The 15,992-nt window shown below is 42.3% G+C and overlaps 1 protein-coding gene and 1 pseudogene across 1 annotated transcript in view; both read right to left on the bottom strand.

Annotated features, from left to right (window-relative positions):
* Positions 1–537: 537 nt before the first annotated feature.
* The window catches only part of LOC147019506 (uncharacterized), a 51,075-nt gene continuing 35,620 nt past the window's right edge, over positions 538–15,992 (bottom strand). The window contains exons 3-4 of the mRNA XM_085896690.1: positions 6,104–6,162; positions 538–625 (exon numbers count right to left, since the gene is read on the bottom strand). Of these exons, the coding sequence (XP_085752816.1) occupies positions 578–625; positions 6,104–6,162 (107 nt within the window). The 3' untranslated portion in view covers positions 538–577. The remainder of the gene's footprint in view (positions 626–6,103; positions 6,163–15,992) is intronic.
* LOC147019507 (uncharacterized) lies at positions 12,328–13,437 on the bottom strand (annotated as a pseudogene).

The raw sequence follows: 15,992 nt of genomic DNA, 5'->3' as shown, positions 1-15,992 counted from the left end.
GAGTGGAGGAGGCCAATGGGCCTACCACGTGCCTTGTGGTTGCAGCAGGTTGATCAGCATCTCAAGGAGATTGGGATGGGCCTGGCATCTGCCTGGGGGATGGCCAAATGGAGGCACCTGGAGTACCAGCGGAAAGTGTACGCAGCGACGCGTAGCTCTGGCGCATGCTCCCATACCTGACCTGACCTGTGGAGGAACTCGGGTAGAGTTTTAAACAGCAATGGGCTTTCTTTGTGTATCTATTCATGGTTGCTTTATGCAGCTATCTTCAGCTCGAAGAGCAATGCCTGGGAGAGTTAAGTGTATATAATCCTAGCCACCTGGCATAATTGATTAGATGAGAGTTCATTGGCTATTCAATCCAATTAGGATGATAGACGTGATCGGGTCTTGTTATTTCTCATTATTATGTTGACTGCTATTGACATTGCACATGGAAGATGCTTGGGAACCTTAGTTGTGCACGTTTCTGTCTCGGCTGTCACTGATGACTTGCCAACAAGTGATGAAACCAGTCCAGTGGTTTCCTTTTTTGCTCACCTGGAACGTAGTTCCGGGAAGCTTCTGGGATGGTGCATCATCCGTCCGTCAGTTGGTCCGTCCACAAACACTTGCAACTTCTTCTCTGAAACCACACACACAATTACGATGATTTACAATTGCATGATATGATACACAATTACAATTACGATGATTACGATGATGATTACACTTGACCACAACCTTCATCACCCGTGATGTACCAAGTTTGTTCACCATCTTTAGAAAAAACAAATTTGGGGTCGAAGTGGGTTTACTGAGGTGGGGGTGGGGGTGGGGTTGCCTCCCAAAACAGGTATTTGCTATAACATTGGTTCATTGATGCATTTTGCTGATTCCCTCCCCAGTATCATTATTCTACCAAGTCAGCACTAATTGCCCCCATTGTTTTTTCTTATTGGGGACATGTATGTACATAATTTTTCCTGTTGAAAAATGTCACACTCAGGGATCTGATAGGCTGGGTAATTGTGCTAAAGGGACTACGCCAGAAATGTACAGGATCCGGCAGACTCAGGCCAACCCTGGTATGAAAGACGGGGTAGTGCGACGGTTTTCGGAGATTCGGGAAGCACCTACAAGACACATGGAGGAACCCCAGTGTAATTATCTCCATAATATATTGTGTAGCTAAATTCCCCCTCCCACACCACAACCCACCCCCGTATCAGTGAGACCGAGATGGGAATATGCATTGTATTTCTATTAGACTCAAACTGCATTGTGACTCTTCTCTGCTCTGCTCTATCAAATTCTCAAAATCTATCTCTCTCATTCTCTCTTTCCCCCTCTCTCTCCCTCACTACCAGAGAAACATCATGTTGTGTGGATCCATATTTCCGGGTGGGTGGTGGAGGCAGGGTGCCGGTACCTTTGTTGATGCATCTGGGGATCTACGTGAATGTATGGGTGGTGCAGGAATGAGCTGGTGACTGCGGCGCAGCGGAGGGCTGGTGACTGAGAATGAGTGAGCGAGGTTCCATGCATGCGAACTAGTCCAGCCAGCGGAGAATTCCCAGACACGCTGACCATTTACATTGTGACTCACACTCTCTTTCTCTTGCTATCACTACTCTACTTCCTTCCCTTTGGAAGTATTGAGTGATGACCAACTCCAATTGCCCTTTTCAGGGCACACTGACGGTCACACTTCATGCCATTTCATCTAAGCCACATGCAGTAACACTCTGCACCTCTCTCCAACATCGCATCATACCACCTACTCTCCCCTTCTTTCTTTAACCCCTCCCCCCTTATTTTATTGGGACAAACGTGAGCCCACCAGTTTACGTACGGTAAGCGAAAGGTTGAAAACACGCCCCATACTTTTCTCTCTCCTCTACTCTCTCTCTATCCCTCTTCCTTACCTTGTTTCTCGGAATGATTGATCTGCCTGCTTTGGAGACGTGATAAGTGACTGAGTAAGACTGGGCATCTGTGCTCAGGGCATGAACTTTGATTTTGAAACACTGACTTGTAAATAAGTGCCTTTGGTTAATTTGAAAAACCTTTTCCCAACTGTCCAATTGTCAGCAACCGTTGGTTAAGCATAATGTGTAGAACAGGGAGTTCAACCTTGCTGTTGTTTCGTTGTGAGTAGACATTAGCTAACGTGTCCACTTGCAATATCGCTCAGCCGTTTGGTAATCACAGTGGAACGTTGAGAGCACAGTACTCGAGCTGTGGGGTGGGGGGTTAATTCACCGGAAAGGTAAAGCGGATTCAGACACTGGACCCTGCCTCAATTCAATATCTTAGATGGTGTCTGTGGTTGCCTAGCACCCGCACGCCATGGAATTATCTGTGGTTCTTCGGCTTACAGGATCGTCGGCCAGATAGAAGGATTTGAGACCTCCCGTCGTGATCCCTATACCACCCCTGACTCCATAACAATATTCATCTTATTGAGCGCTGCCCAGGCTTCGACTTTTCTTCATTCAAAATCTTTATTACTTTTGTTGAAACAGGACCCAAGATTTTGAAAGTCAACTACCCTTTGTAAAGCTTGTCCAGGAGTCACTTTAAGTTCTCCCTCTTGATTTAATAAAATGAACTTCGCTGCATTCATTAGCAAGCTGACTGCGTTTGCCGCTGTTTCAAATCTGGCTGAGTGTGATCTGAGCATCTCTTTGTGTGTCTGAGATTTGAGCAATATCATCCACAACATCAAGATCAGTTATGTTAACCAAAGGAAATCTGCTTCTTCGTTCTATTTGCGTGAAGCCCAGAGATTCATATTCACTTCCTGCTGTTCTCATGATCTAGTTGAGGACGATCTATACATTACTAAAACTCTCATCTTGTATGTATGTATGTATGTATGTATGAATATATGTATGTATGTATGTTCCCGAAATAGTCAAAACGGTACACGATAGCACAAAAATTTTAGTGACGCCTTAATCACCATTCGCCTGCGGTGTGCAGTATCAAGTTTCGTTCAAATTGGGCAACGAAAAAAATTATTAAAAAATCAATTCACTATTCAGTCAAGTACTCTTCGGGATAATTTGATCAATGCAAACAACCTCAGCGGTATAGTTTGCTGGAGCTATCTTATTTTTTTTTTCTTGAAATGATTTTTTTCATCAACCACTGTCACAACTAAAAACTGGTGCTCATGTGTCATCTTGGAGGACTCCGTTGAAGATACGAAATAATTCTGTCTCGCCATCAAGTGTAATTACTTGAGCTTCAGTGTCATTGTACATTATCTCCACTACCTTTACTATTCTATCTGGTATACCATATGCTTATAAAAACAAGAACATCTTCCGATGAATGGAATCGAATGCTTTCTTAAAATCCACAAACCTTGTCATTGCTGATCAATTTTTCATTTTAATGCCTTCCGTGAGCCTTCTCGGTAAGAAAATCTGAGAAACTGTTGATCTTCCTGGACGGAAACCATTACGATGTTTCCGCAGTATTGCGTACACCTGCATCCTGATTCTATTCAAGATCATTCCGTTATAAATTTTAGCAGCCACTGATGCCAAGGTGATCGATAGTTTTCAGGGAGACTCGGATCACCTTTTTTAGGGATTGGAATAATTGTGCTTTTTGACCATAACACTGAACAACAAAAATTTTTACTGGAGATGTGTAAAGTGATTTAGACTAATTTGGGTACGCTGATTTCAAAAATCATAACCGTTTTGCTGTATCACGTCAGGATTTTCAGTATCAGAAATATTCCCATTGCCTAGAAGTCAGGATTTCAATGAAATTTACAAAAATTCATTTATTCATTTATTTCATCATGAATGCTTCAAAATTATAGAAATTACAGAAAACTCCACTAGAATGTAATTAAAAATGCTTTAGGCATTTGGCTTTGCGTTTGTGCTGCTCTGTGTCAGTTTCACGATGCAGGAACCAGCAGAAATCGCCCATCATGTTCGGGTTGTGCCGCCCTTGGTAACGCGTCTCCATGAGTGAAATCTCTTGGTGGAATCGCTCGCCGTGCTCGTCCGAGACTGCTCCCAAGTTGTCAGGGAAGAAGTTCAGGTGCTGGTGTAGGAAATGGATTTTCAGGGACATCCTGGAGCCAAGTTTCCTGAAGGACTCCAGCAGCTGCTGCACTATTTCTTCATAGTTGTCCACGCGCTCGTTCCCCAAGAAGTTGTCCGTCACAGCTTTGAAGCTCCTCCACGCTGCCAGCTCTTTGGGGTTTAGAGTTGTCGGAAAAGTTTCGTCCTTCATAATCTGTCGGATTTGCGGTCCAACAAAGACACCAGCCTTGATCTTGGCCTCCGACAAGGTGTTGCCAAACTTTTCCTTGAGGTATAAAAACCCACGCCCATTCAGATCCATTGCCCGTACAAAACTTTTCATCAAGCCGAGCTTTATGTGGAGTGGTGGAAGGAAAACCTTGGCTGGGTCGACAAGGGCGACATGCTTCACGTTGTGTCGACCAGGTACATGCTCTTTTCGCTCTTCCCAATCTTTCTTCGTCCAGTGATTCTTGTCATCTCTGCTATCCCAGAGACAAAGGAAGCACATGTATTTCGTGTAGCCTGACTGCAGCCCTAACAACAGCGCCACCACTTTCAAGTCTCCGCAGATGTGCCAGTTGAAGTCATTGTACTTGATGGAATCAAGCAGCTGCCGCATAGTCTCATAGGTCTCTGTCATGCCGAACGCGTGAGCCAGTGGGACTGATGGTTTCTCGTTGCCATTGTGGAGCAAAACAGCCTTCAAGCTGTTCTTCCCCGAGTCGATGAAGAGGCGCCAGTCTGCAGGATCGTGATCACACCCAAGTTCTTTCAACAGACCGTTGATGTCACTGCAGAATGTCATCGTGGCTTCCATCTCAAAGAACTCAGCCATGTCTCTGTGACGTGCTCCGAACAAGGATATCTTGGTGTTAGGTTCAAGTAGATTCCACTGCTGCAGCCTTGATCCAAGCAGCTCTGCCTTCGCCTTTGACAGCGAGAGATCTCTTACAAGATCATTTAAGTCTCCCTGGTTCAGAAGGTGTGATTCTTGAGTGTCGGGTTCAAAAGGTTCATCATCACCATCCTCTTCACCACTGCTTACAGCTATGTTCTGATCAGCTGGAGGTGTTGGAACGGGGTTCTCGTCATCATGAGGCACAGGTTTACGAGCAGAGACGCAGTCAGCGTACTTGATGTGACCTTTATTCTTCTTGTTGAAGCCGGCGATGCTTGTGCAGCAGAAATAACAATCATCATGATGATTCTGCGGCTCACGCCATATCATGGGCACCGCAAATGGCATGCTCGCGCGCTTGCCCACCAACCACTGAGTCAAGGTTGTGTGACAGCTTGTGCAGCAGATGTGTGGTGCCCAGCTCTGTTCTTGGTCCCCCACCTTACACCCGAAGTAGTGAAAGTAGGCGGCCTTCATTTTCACTGCTGTAGATATACTTCGCTGTTGATCTTTTTTGGTATACCGACCACAGACATAACAGAAGTTGTCAGGATGATTGGTACAGGAACGCCTACTCATCTTTATCTGAAAGAAAGAAATATAACACAAGTTAACAACAATTGTACGAAATAGACATATTAAAGACATGTAAATTTCATTGAAATCCTGACTTCTAGGCAATGGGAATATTTCTGTTGCTGAAAATCCTGACGTGATACAGCAAAACGGTTATGATTTTTGAAATCAGCGTACCCAAATTAGTCTTAATCACTTTACACATCTCCAGTAAAAAAATTTTTTTGAAATTTGTTGTTCAGTGTAATCGGTGGTTTATCACCTGTTGAAATGTTATTGTATGTTGTTTTTGCATACCTGAAGTAGCTGAATGTCCAAAGCCCCTGTTTTCAAACTTCCAGCAGGGATGTTATCCAGTCAACTTGCTTTGTTATATTTTCATGTTTCTGTGGCTTTTTCTCAGTTCATTGAGTGTAAAAATCATACAGGACTCAGGGACAGGCAAACAGACGAACAAACATACAGTACTCGAGGAAGGAATATACTTGTGAAACTTTGATTTCAGAAATAATAAACAGAATAAGCATATTATAATAAACAAATATATAAAGCTCTTTCTAACCACTCACTGACTGATATTAAAGATCGGTACCTTCCAGGTGACGTAGAAAGCTGAAATCTTGCGTGCCGATGGACATCGAAGCCGGTGCACTGGGAAAAATTAAAGAATCGTCAGACAACATCCATGATTGAAAATATAAATAAATGAAAAAAATAAATGAAAGAATACATGAAAGAAAAATGCAGGTGAGCGACCCGAGACAATGGGGAAGCACGGTAATCTTGTGTACCGACGGACTTTGAAGCCGATACACCAGGAGAAATCAAAGAATCGTCAGACAACATCCATAATTGAAAATATAAATAAATGAAAGAAAAAATTAATGAAAAAAAAATGCGGGTGAGTGACCTGAGACAATGGGGAGGCATGGTTCGTATGCTTACACAACATGTAAGCATGTGTAAGCATACACCGCTCGTCAGATTATACACTTCTGTAGACACTGCCATCCTTGACACACACACACACACACACACACACACACACACACACACACACACACACACACACACACACACACACACACACACACACACACACACACACACACAATTTTGCACAAGTCCTTCAAACTATCTCTTCCAGCGCAACTTTGCAGATAATCTCGTTTCGCCAAATCTCATGTACTTCAGTCTGTTTCTTACCGGTAAATGAGCAGCCACGCGGCTGGAAATTCAAATGTCAAAAAAAGTTACTTGGTGAGGTTCTTCCTGAACAAGAAGATATCCAGCTGCTTAAAGCCTCCATCACGAAAGGTGGTCTGCATAACATGGGTTTTGCATTGTTATAACGGAGTAACTCATCTTTGATTACCATCCCTCAAGGTTTCTTCTTGTGGCCCACCACACTTTCTTGATGAAGCGAGAGTAAATTCTCACTGATTGTGTTTTTATGAGGGACATAGTCAATCAGAGCATTCCCAATTGACAACCCAGAAAAGTGAAGCCATGATCTTGCTGCCTGAGGGTAGGGTGCAAATTATCTTGCCTGGTGGTGGTCCCTTGTGCTTCCAGTGCGTGGATGCTTTGATTCCATTTTAATTTCAAATTCCCAGTGGTGAAGCTACGTTCATCAACAGTTACCAGACAAACAAAAAAACTCAGCCATATTTGCATTAAACAGTTGCAGAGGTTCGCAACATAATTCCAGCCAAAGCTGTTAATGGCGATTGCTGAGCTTTTAGGGGAACAATCTTTCGAAGACAATGGGAACCCCCAAGTGTTTGTGGATGATTGTGAATGTGCTGCCTTGAGAAAATTCAAGTTGTGTGTATTCTGGTGACATAAAGGTGGAAATCCTCCGTAAACAACGCCTTTACCTGTGTTACAATTTGTGCATCACTCTCATCTGTCAGCAACCCAGGCATCGGTACATCTTCAAGCACTTCATGTCCATATATTTGAAATTGGCCACCTATTTGGTAATGAAGAATATGAGGGGACATCTTTGTCATTCACGGCCACCATGCAGTCATGAATATATTTTGAGCTGTCACCTTTACGTAAAAAGTATATGATCCCTCAAAATGCTAATTTTATGAATTAATAGCGTGGATCGGTTCACTACGCTCGCCTCTCCACACATCGTTGCAGCGATCGATGTCGCAGATTTGCTGTGCTGTGATGATTTACACCAATCATAATCCAAACACTTCTTTTCCACAAATTTATTTGTAATATTGGTAATAAAAGAAGGTCCAAGTGGTCAAAATGGTCAAGGGTCAAAGCTATCTCATCTGCCTGAAGGGTGTAAGGGATCTTAAGGGCCTTTTGGGAGTCTTCAGTGACTTTTGGGTTATCTGGGTCTTTGGGGTCTTTCGGCATCTTCAGGGTCTTGGGGAATTAACGTTCAAATAGGACGTGATTAATAGGCATGTAGTCTTCACAGCTTCCAGGACTGACTCACGGCTTCACTGCCTCACCACCTTACCGTGCTTTTCCTTTTTATAAATACTAGTGCAGGCCCGTACGTGCGTGGCCGTACGTAAGTGAAAAAAAAAGAAGAATGTGACGTCAATCGTGACGTCATAACACCGTGTCCAGTCATTGCTTTGGTAAATAAATGGCCATAACTTGGGAACCACTTATCCGATTAATATCAAACCTTGAAAAGGCACATACTCAGGGCCCCAGCAATATACCTGGAAAGTTTCAATTAGATCGGACTAGTGGTTGTCGAGAAACAGCGGTCACAGACAGACAGACAGACAGACAGACAGACAGACAGACAGACAGAGATTGCTGGAATTATAGATCGATAGATACACTTTGATGACACCATCTTCCTTGAGTAAGGGCTTCCATGCAATGCTGGTTGTGAAGTCTTTTTTCTGTGCAAGAGCGAGGCTCATGGAAGAGCAAGGTTAAATTGAAAGTGGGGTTAGTCTGGCAGAATAAGAAACTAAAATCCGCCAACCCCAAAATGTCTGTAAAAGTTTTTTTCTCTTCTGATTATTATTGTATAGGGTCCCAGTAAACAACCCCAGGTGGGTGTGGTGATGTCACCCTTGGGAAATTTTAAATATCCAAGACTTTTTAGATGTCCCCAACTGTGGTAAAAGCGAATAATGTTTTCAAGTGATTTTTCAAACGTCTCTGATATTATCAATTAAATTTGTCCATAAAATGAATCAGGTCACAATAAACATGATAAAACACATATGTATCATCATATTTATGCATTTCATATATATAACTAGATATAATCAATTTGCTGACTCAGCATTTTCAGACTTATACATATTACATTCCACATGGCAACTAAAAATATGACAATATTTACTGCTTGAGAAACTGAAAGTATTAGTATCACATTATATAATACTATCATTATATAATTTTTGTGTGCAACTAAAATGTTACAATCACTCTATTTTAAGTTATAAGCGATAACATTTGTGCATACATATAGCATCACTTCATTCCAATTGACTGGCATGTAGTTATATTTATGACCCTATCGCATATATAATACTGATAGTAAATTTCGTTGACTCAGAATTTTTATACCCATGCCGTACAATAAAATGATACAACAGAAATACAAATAATAAAAACGGAAAAAAAACAGAACCAGAAATGTATAGACGAATCATTCGATCAAGTACCATTTGATATGAACACCGACACAAATGAACACATTTAGAGTATTTACTCATCATCGCTTTCATCGCTATCCGATGTGTCTTCATTCTGTGCTTGCAGACCTTTGATGGTTTTCTCGTTGAAACAACTTTCGCCACCAGAGCATGCACAGAACTCAGTACATGCAATATTGGCACTGCTGCAACCGCATCTCTGTTTGGCATGGAGAATCACTTCCGCAGGAGCATTTGAGAAGTTTCAACAACTCTTGAGGCACCAGACTGGTGTCGTTTGGAACAGTTACTGGACTTAGAGATGTCCCTTCCTTTTGCCACCCAAATTTTGTAGGATCTAATTGTGGTGGGTCGGTGTGTTTGGCATGTTGCCATGTCGTGACTTCGAAGTGGGCCCGGCGATGTTTTCGTTGGCTGCTTCAGTAGTCGGTGGAAGAGTCTGCAGTTTGGGCGATCCTCCAATGCTATGGGTTAGTCTTGATGACCAAACTTTTTGGTGAGCTTCTGTCGTGGTTTTACATTCCTCGCAACCATAACAACACAAGAGGAATTTGGTTGCCTGATCGATAACCTCAGGGAAAGGACAGGCAATATTGCCAATCTTGTCCAGGTTGATCTGCTTCTTGTTGAGAACCTTGATGGCAGTTCTTTTGCCAATTCCGTGGTACGTGGCGACAGTATCGCAACCAGTAAGCCCATGTGCAGCAAGAAGATTGCTCATGATGGGACGGCTTTTGTTGACAGTTGCATTAATATCGATCATTATTCGACCTTTGATGAAAGATATCATCATTACCTGTCCTTTGATATCACCTTGGACGACAAAGTGATAGAGAAGAGTGAAGACATCAGTGTCATCAGCTACAACTAGGACTTGCGGCATGTCAGCTTGAATGATTTGTCGAATGATCATGGTGTCTGCCTCTTCATGTGTAATCATCAGGTCCATTATTTGAGTTAGAACACTCGATTGTATCTGGATAGGGACCGGATAAGTGGCAGTGATGATTAGTGTTCTACGGACCGTGTCTCTGTGGGTCATCAGATCATTCGTAATAAGCTTAATCAGCTGCTTCTTGTTTGACGACACAGACAACAGCAAACTTTGTGGAGGGAGCCAGGTGGTAGTGAGAAGAGAATAAACTCTACACCCTTTGTTACTGCAAGCATTCCTGGTAGACTCTTTGACACTTCCTTCATTGTATCTGTATTAAAAATATGAATTATTAATTGACAAAGAGATGGTAATAATTTCCAGTCAAGTAGCCAAGTATTTAGAGGCAACTTAAATACAAAAATTTAGTGACAAGTTGTCTTACTAATCATCACACATACTACATTTAACAATATGTGAGATCTTGGGTGAATCTTGTATGACTATCTTACCTGTCAAAGATGAGGTACACCTGACTTGTTTGCAGATACAAGTAGATGTGACGTCTAAAGCTATCCAGGTAGTCTTGGATGGTTCCCTTCGGAGGCCAGGGTACTGTCCACATTACCGCACAGCCATCCAAGAACACAGCCTGGAATTCTGCACGTCTTATAGGGACTTTTACTTTCAGTACATTCTTTAGGGATGACTTTGATGTGGCTTGCTTCATCTGTCCATTTCTTTCAAACATAGCTAGAGGGTAAGGCGAGAGTTCGTAAGACATCAAATTCCCAGCATCATAATCACGCAGACTGTTCTGAAGACGCATTGCCCTGGCGTAAATCAGTTCTGTGTCATATACCTTTTGGTCTCCAAGCTTGATGTGTTTCTTTGACACTGCCATGGTCTTTACACATTTCTGCAGCGGCAAGTGGAATCCATCTGGCCACATTTCCTCAAATGCCTTCATCTGATTCAGACCCAAGTCATTGGCGTTGTCAATATTAACAGTGGCGCCAGACACAACCTTGCCGCTAACTATATTCACCAGATTCTGGGGATGCAGACTCTCATTGAAGGGATTCATGCAGGTTTCCAGCTTCTCATGTAAGCTGGTTCTGTCCTTGGACTTGCTTTCCTCCTTATGTTTTTCTGAGGATTGTGTGTGACTGGTTTGTGATCTCATGGAGTGGAGAGAGATGATGGCTTTGTTGCAGGTAGTTAGGCTGTTGGCCCATGTTTTGATGGTCACTGGCTTCAGGGTCAGTCCAACTATTCCACTCTTGCCTTTTCCATAGCTCATATACGTAGTTTCTATGGCCATGTCGGACCAGATGCCATTGAAGATTCCACGCTTGAGATGGATTACATGTTCACCTTTAAGGAAGTGATATGCCACTTCTTGGGGCAGCTTCTCCATGTTGCGCAAGTAATAGAACCCATATCTGGCATAATTGAAGTGGCCTGCAGCAAAGAACAGTGGAACCATCTCACGTACTGTAGCTAGATGGAGTGACCAATCACCTTCCAGTTCAGCTCGTACGTATTTCATTACTGTGAATACTGGATTTATGAGGCATGTAACCCAGAGCCTGGCTGTACGTGATTCTTTGGAGATACCACCTAATATCTTCATCAAGCCATCCATGCTGGTCAAGCTGCTGTGAGTTGTGAATACTGGCTGGAGTAGTTCTTAGGTCAGTAGCCTGAGTGCTCGCACATTGTCAGGATACTTTTTTCCACTGAGCATTTTCAGGACTCCAGCGAATGTGGATTCAAGTACCTGTACAATACCACTCTCAGCCATAAGACTACCGATACACCCCGCATAGCTCATGAGTAGATGCATACTGCCCAGACGTAGATAGACATTACCAAATATTGCTGGATTCTCCCATGACAAGTAGACAGCTACTTTATATAGCTATTGATCAGCAGTGAACACCACAAAAGTCTGTCCGGTCTTTTCTGTAACAGCTTTTGCCTTGATTACTGCAGCCATCATAGTTGAGGGGCTGGCTGGAGGACTGTCTATGAGAGGTAAGAAGTTGACTTTTGTCTTCGCCTGTTCAGTATGTCCCTGTTCCCTGTAGATCCTGGAATTGTAGCCATTATACTCCGGGCAGTCAGGTAACCTGATGACGTCTGTGATGAACTTGTAGTCTAAATACATAGCTCGATTCACTGAAACGGCTTCATTTCTTGTTGGATCAGGATATTCAGGATGAACTGACAATGGGATGTCAGGCATGGCAGGTTGCTTGTCACCCACATAGTGTGAAGCTAAGCTGTTCTCTCGTCTTTATCATCATCATCCATATCGATATGCTTGTGCTTGTGCTTGTGGGACAGTCGTGGTATGGTGTCTTCCTCTATCTCATTGTTTCTGGAGGGTTGAGTTACGATCATAGCTAGTGAATGGGTAGACAATTTCCAATTTGGCGAATGAATATCGGTGTCGAAATTGTCAGCAATGACTTGTACGAGTCCATCCTGCTGATTAGCAATACCACGAGACTCATGATGCCTTGAAGCAGCAACAGCAGATGATTGCTTAAAGAGGCGCACTTCATCATAGCTACAAGTTACTCCATAATCATTGAGGTAACCAAGCTGACTTTTAAAATCTCTGAAGAGAACTCCAAGAGCTACTTGTAGATCGGTGGGTTGGGCTCGAACTGCAGAAGTAACAATGTTGCCAATTAATAGTGCTGTATTCTTCAGTTATATTCTTTTTGTTGTATTCTTCAGTCTCGGCGAGATTCCAGCTCGTAGATCCATCAAGTTCTCTGAAGTCGCTTGCTGAACTGTACTGTTGTCCACATTTAGATTGTAGTGTGATTTAGTCATGTCGATGGACTTACACTCCTGTGTGATTTTCTTAGCTACCTTTGCTACACTGGGTTTGATGTCTTCTTGGTCACTGGTATCTTTTACAGCTTTCAAAAGTCTCGCAGCCTGGGTGTGAAATGCAAGTATGTGTGCATAACCAGGTGATGATAGGACTAGGATTTCACTGCCAAAATGCTCAGACACTTTACTGACCAGCTGTGTGTGGGATAACTCATTTCCACCATGACATTGGTACATTTCAAACACTTCAATGGAATTCCAGAGCTTGTCCTTTTCATTTGACAATGCATCTATGGTGCTAGCAAGAGCTCGCTGGTTCTGATTCGTATCATTGCCAGGGGTTGATGGGTTGATGGCAACATTGTTATGTCTGGTGTATGATCTGTTATTAAAGAAAGTAGCCATACAGTACTGATGGTAGCGAGCCTCAGCTGCATGTAGATCGCTGACAGCACCATCAATGCGGAGGCGCACATCTTGAGCCCACTGATCATCACACACTGAACATTTGTCCAAAATGTTCTGCTTGTATGACACCATCTCTTCACCTCTCTTGGACAAGGTTGATCTGCACAAATAAGCAGGTTTCCACCTGTCGGATGTTTGCGATCCTTCTCAAGGACACAATTATCACTGCATTACAGGCACTGTGTGAAGAAATCAAATGGAGCAAAGGAGTGACGGAACCTCTTTGGAGGAGGAAGGCGAACTTCTGTCGATTTCTTGCCAAGTTTAGTGTTAGACTTAGTCGTGTATCTAGACACACAATTCTTGTGATAATTAATGGTAAGATCTTTCATTTCAGAGAGCTTCTGTGTCAAGGCAATATGGAGATCGTCCTCGTATGCTAGACGCAACTTAGCCCCTTGTTCTGGATGCAGGGTTGATCATCACAGTTGTATTTATCCTTGAATATACAGTTTGCTGAATCTGCATCCATCATTCACTGACCATCACCTGAAAAGAGAACCACCAACAAATTAATATATATATATATATATATATATATATGTATATATATATATATATATATATATATATTATTATTATCGTATCCGCCGTCTCTGATCCACTTCATGATGTATTGATGAATTCTGAATGAAATAATGAAATAATTTGATGATAGTTGAAGTGTCATTTATCACCAAAGGAAAGGCATGCATTTCCAATATCACCTGAAATAAATTTAAGAATAATCATGAAATCAATAGAACTATTGATGTAGATTCATTGAATTACCATAACACTCATAAACTGTGCTAAGAAAAACATGTGAAAACTGCTGATTATGTGCCATTTGGGATAGAAAAAAATTAACTTAGCAATGTTAAATAAGACAAATAACATATTTACTAATCAGTAGGTTATATATATATATATATATATATATATATATATATATATATATATATATATATATATATATATATATATATATATATATATATATATATATATATTCTTCTTTCGGCTGCTCCCGTTAGGGGTCGCTACAGCGGATCATCTGTTATTATTTGGCACAAGTTTTACGCCGGATGCCCTTCCTGACGCAACCCTGGTCGCCTCTTACGACACAGGGTATATATATATATATATATATATATATATATATATATATATATATATATATATATATATATATATATATATATATATATATATATATATATATATATATATATATATATATATATATATATAGTTCAACCAGTGGATACCAACAATAAACATGCACTATATCACAGGATGTGTATGAAATTAGTAAAACATCATATTCGGTTGGCGGCCATTTTGAAAAAAAGTCAGTAAAAAAAAATTGCCCAAAGATGAGATCACCACACCCACCAATAATAAATCATAAATACCTTATAGAATAGGAATCAGAAGAGAAAAAAAACTTTTACAGGCGATAAGGGGTCTCGGTCAGATTCTCTCGGACAAGGTAGAGGAGCAACAATACGGGACTTTCAAAATGACGTATGAATGCTAACGAGGCCTTTTGCGCACACTGCCTTTTCAGTGACTTCCTTCCATGAACTGGGCAAGGGCATAGCCAGGCTGAGGCAGACAAGGCAGTTGCCTCGTTGCTCATTTCTTGAAATATGATCTGGCCTGAGCCCTCTGGCCATCTGAACTCCCTGGGGAGTAAACTATCAAAGCTACCTGGCAGTGCTCTGAATACTCTTATCTCCACTCCTATCACAATACCTAAATAGGACAATACCCCCCCCCCCATGTTCATTTAATGCGGTTGAAATAAACATTAACATTTGAAAATTTTGAGCATTGAACTTAGCCAAGAATATGTTTCTGGGCATCAAAAATGCATTGGCTTCTGGGCACCTTGAGCAGCCCCCAGACCCCTTGCCGTAATGGCTTCACGCCGTTGGCGCTCGTGACGCTGCGCTACGCGCCCCGTCACGTCAACCAAGTTCACCTCTTTTCGCCTCATCGCTTTTGGACCTCTGGCTACGCCCTTGCTGGGGCAGTTTCAACCTTCCATCGCTGGTGTTAACCTTGAGCGGCCCCCAGACCCCTTGCCGTAATGGCTTCACGCCGTTGGCGCTCGTGACACTGTGCTACGCGCCCCGTCACGTCAACCAAGTTCACCTCTTTTCGCCTCATCGCTTTTGGACCTCTGGCTACGCCCTTGCTGGGGCAGTTTCAACCTTCCATCGCTGGTGTTAAATTTCTAATTCAAGTGTGCGGCAGTCACACACGCACGCACGCACGCATGCACACACTTCTGCTTTTAACAATGCATAGAGGCAAACATCGAATACATTTTCTCTTGTGGTACCGGAACCAAACAAAGAAGATATTTATAAAAGTCCTCACAGCTCCCCCTACTCCTTCATGATTAATTGGAGTAAATATGAAATTTTCACCATTTTAAACTTACTCCATGCATTTACAAGCCCCAGACATGACCTTTCCATTGGTATTCAGAAGCACCCAAACCAGATACGCAGATACGGTGTCTCCCTCTAACTCTTCCGTTGAGAGAAAGCTGGGTGTACCTCTGCACAAGTACTTTTCCAAGTATTTTCAGGTTCTTTCAGAAGATTTGAGCCATTTCAAGTCACAAACCCTGT

The sequence above is a fragment of the Eptatretus burgeri genome, chromosome 9 (genome assembly GCF_056783735.1).
Source record: "Eptatretus burgeri isolate ZD-2024b chromosome 9, Ebu_testis_v1, whole genome shotgun sequence".
NCBI lineage: Eukaryota > Metazoa > Chordata > Myxini > Myxiniformes > Myxinidae > Eptatretus > Eptatretus burgeri.
Note: the sequence above shows the minus strand (reverse complement) of the source record. Positions and strands in the feature narration are given on the sequence as shown.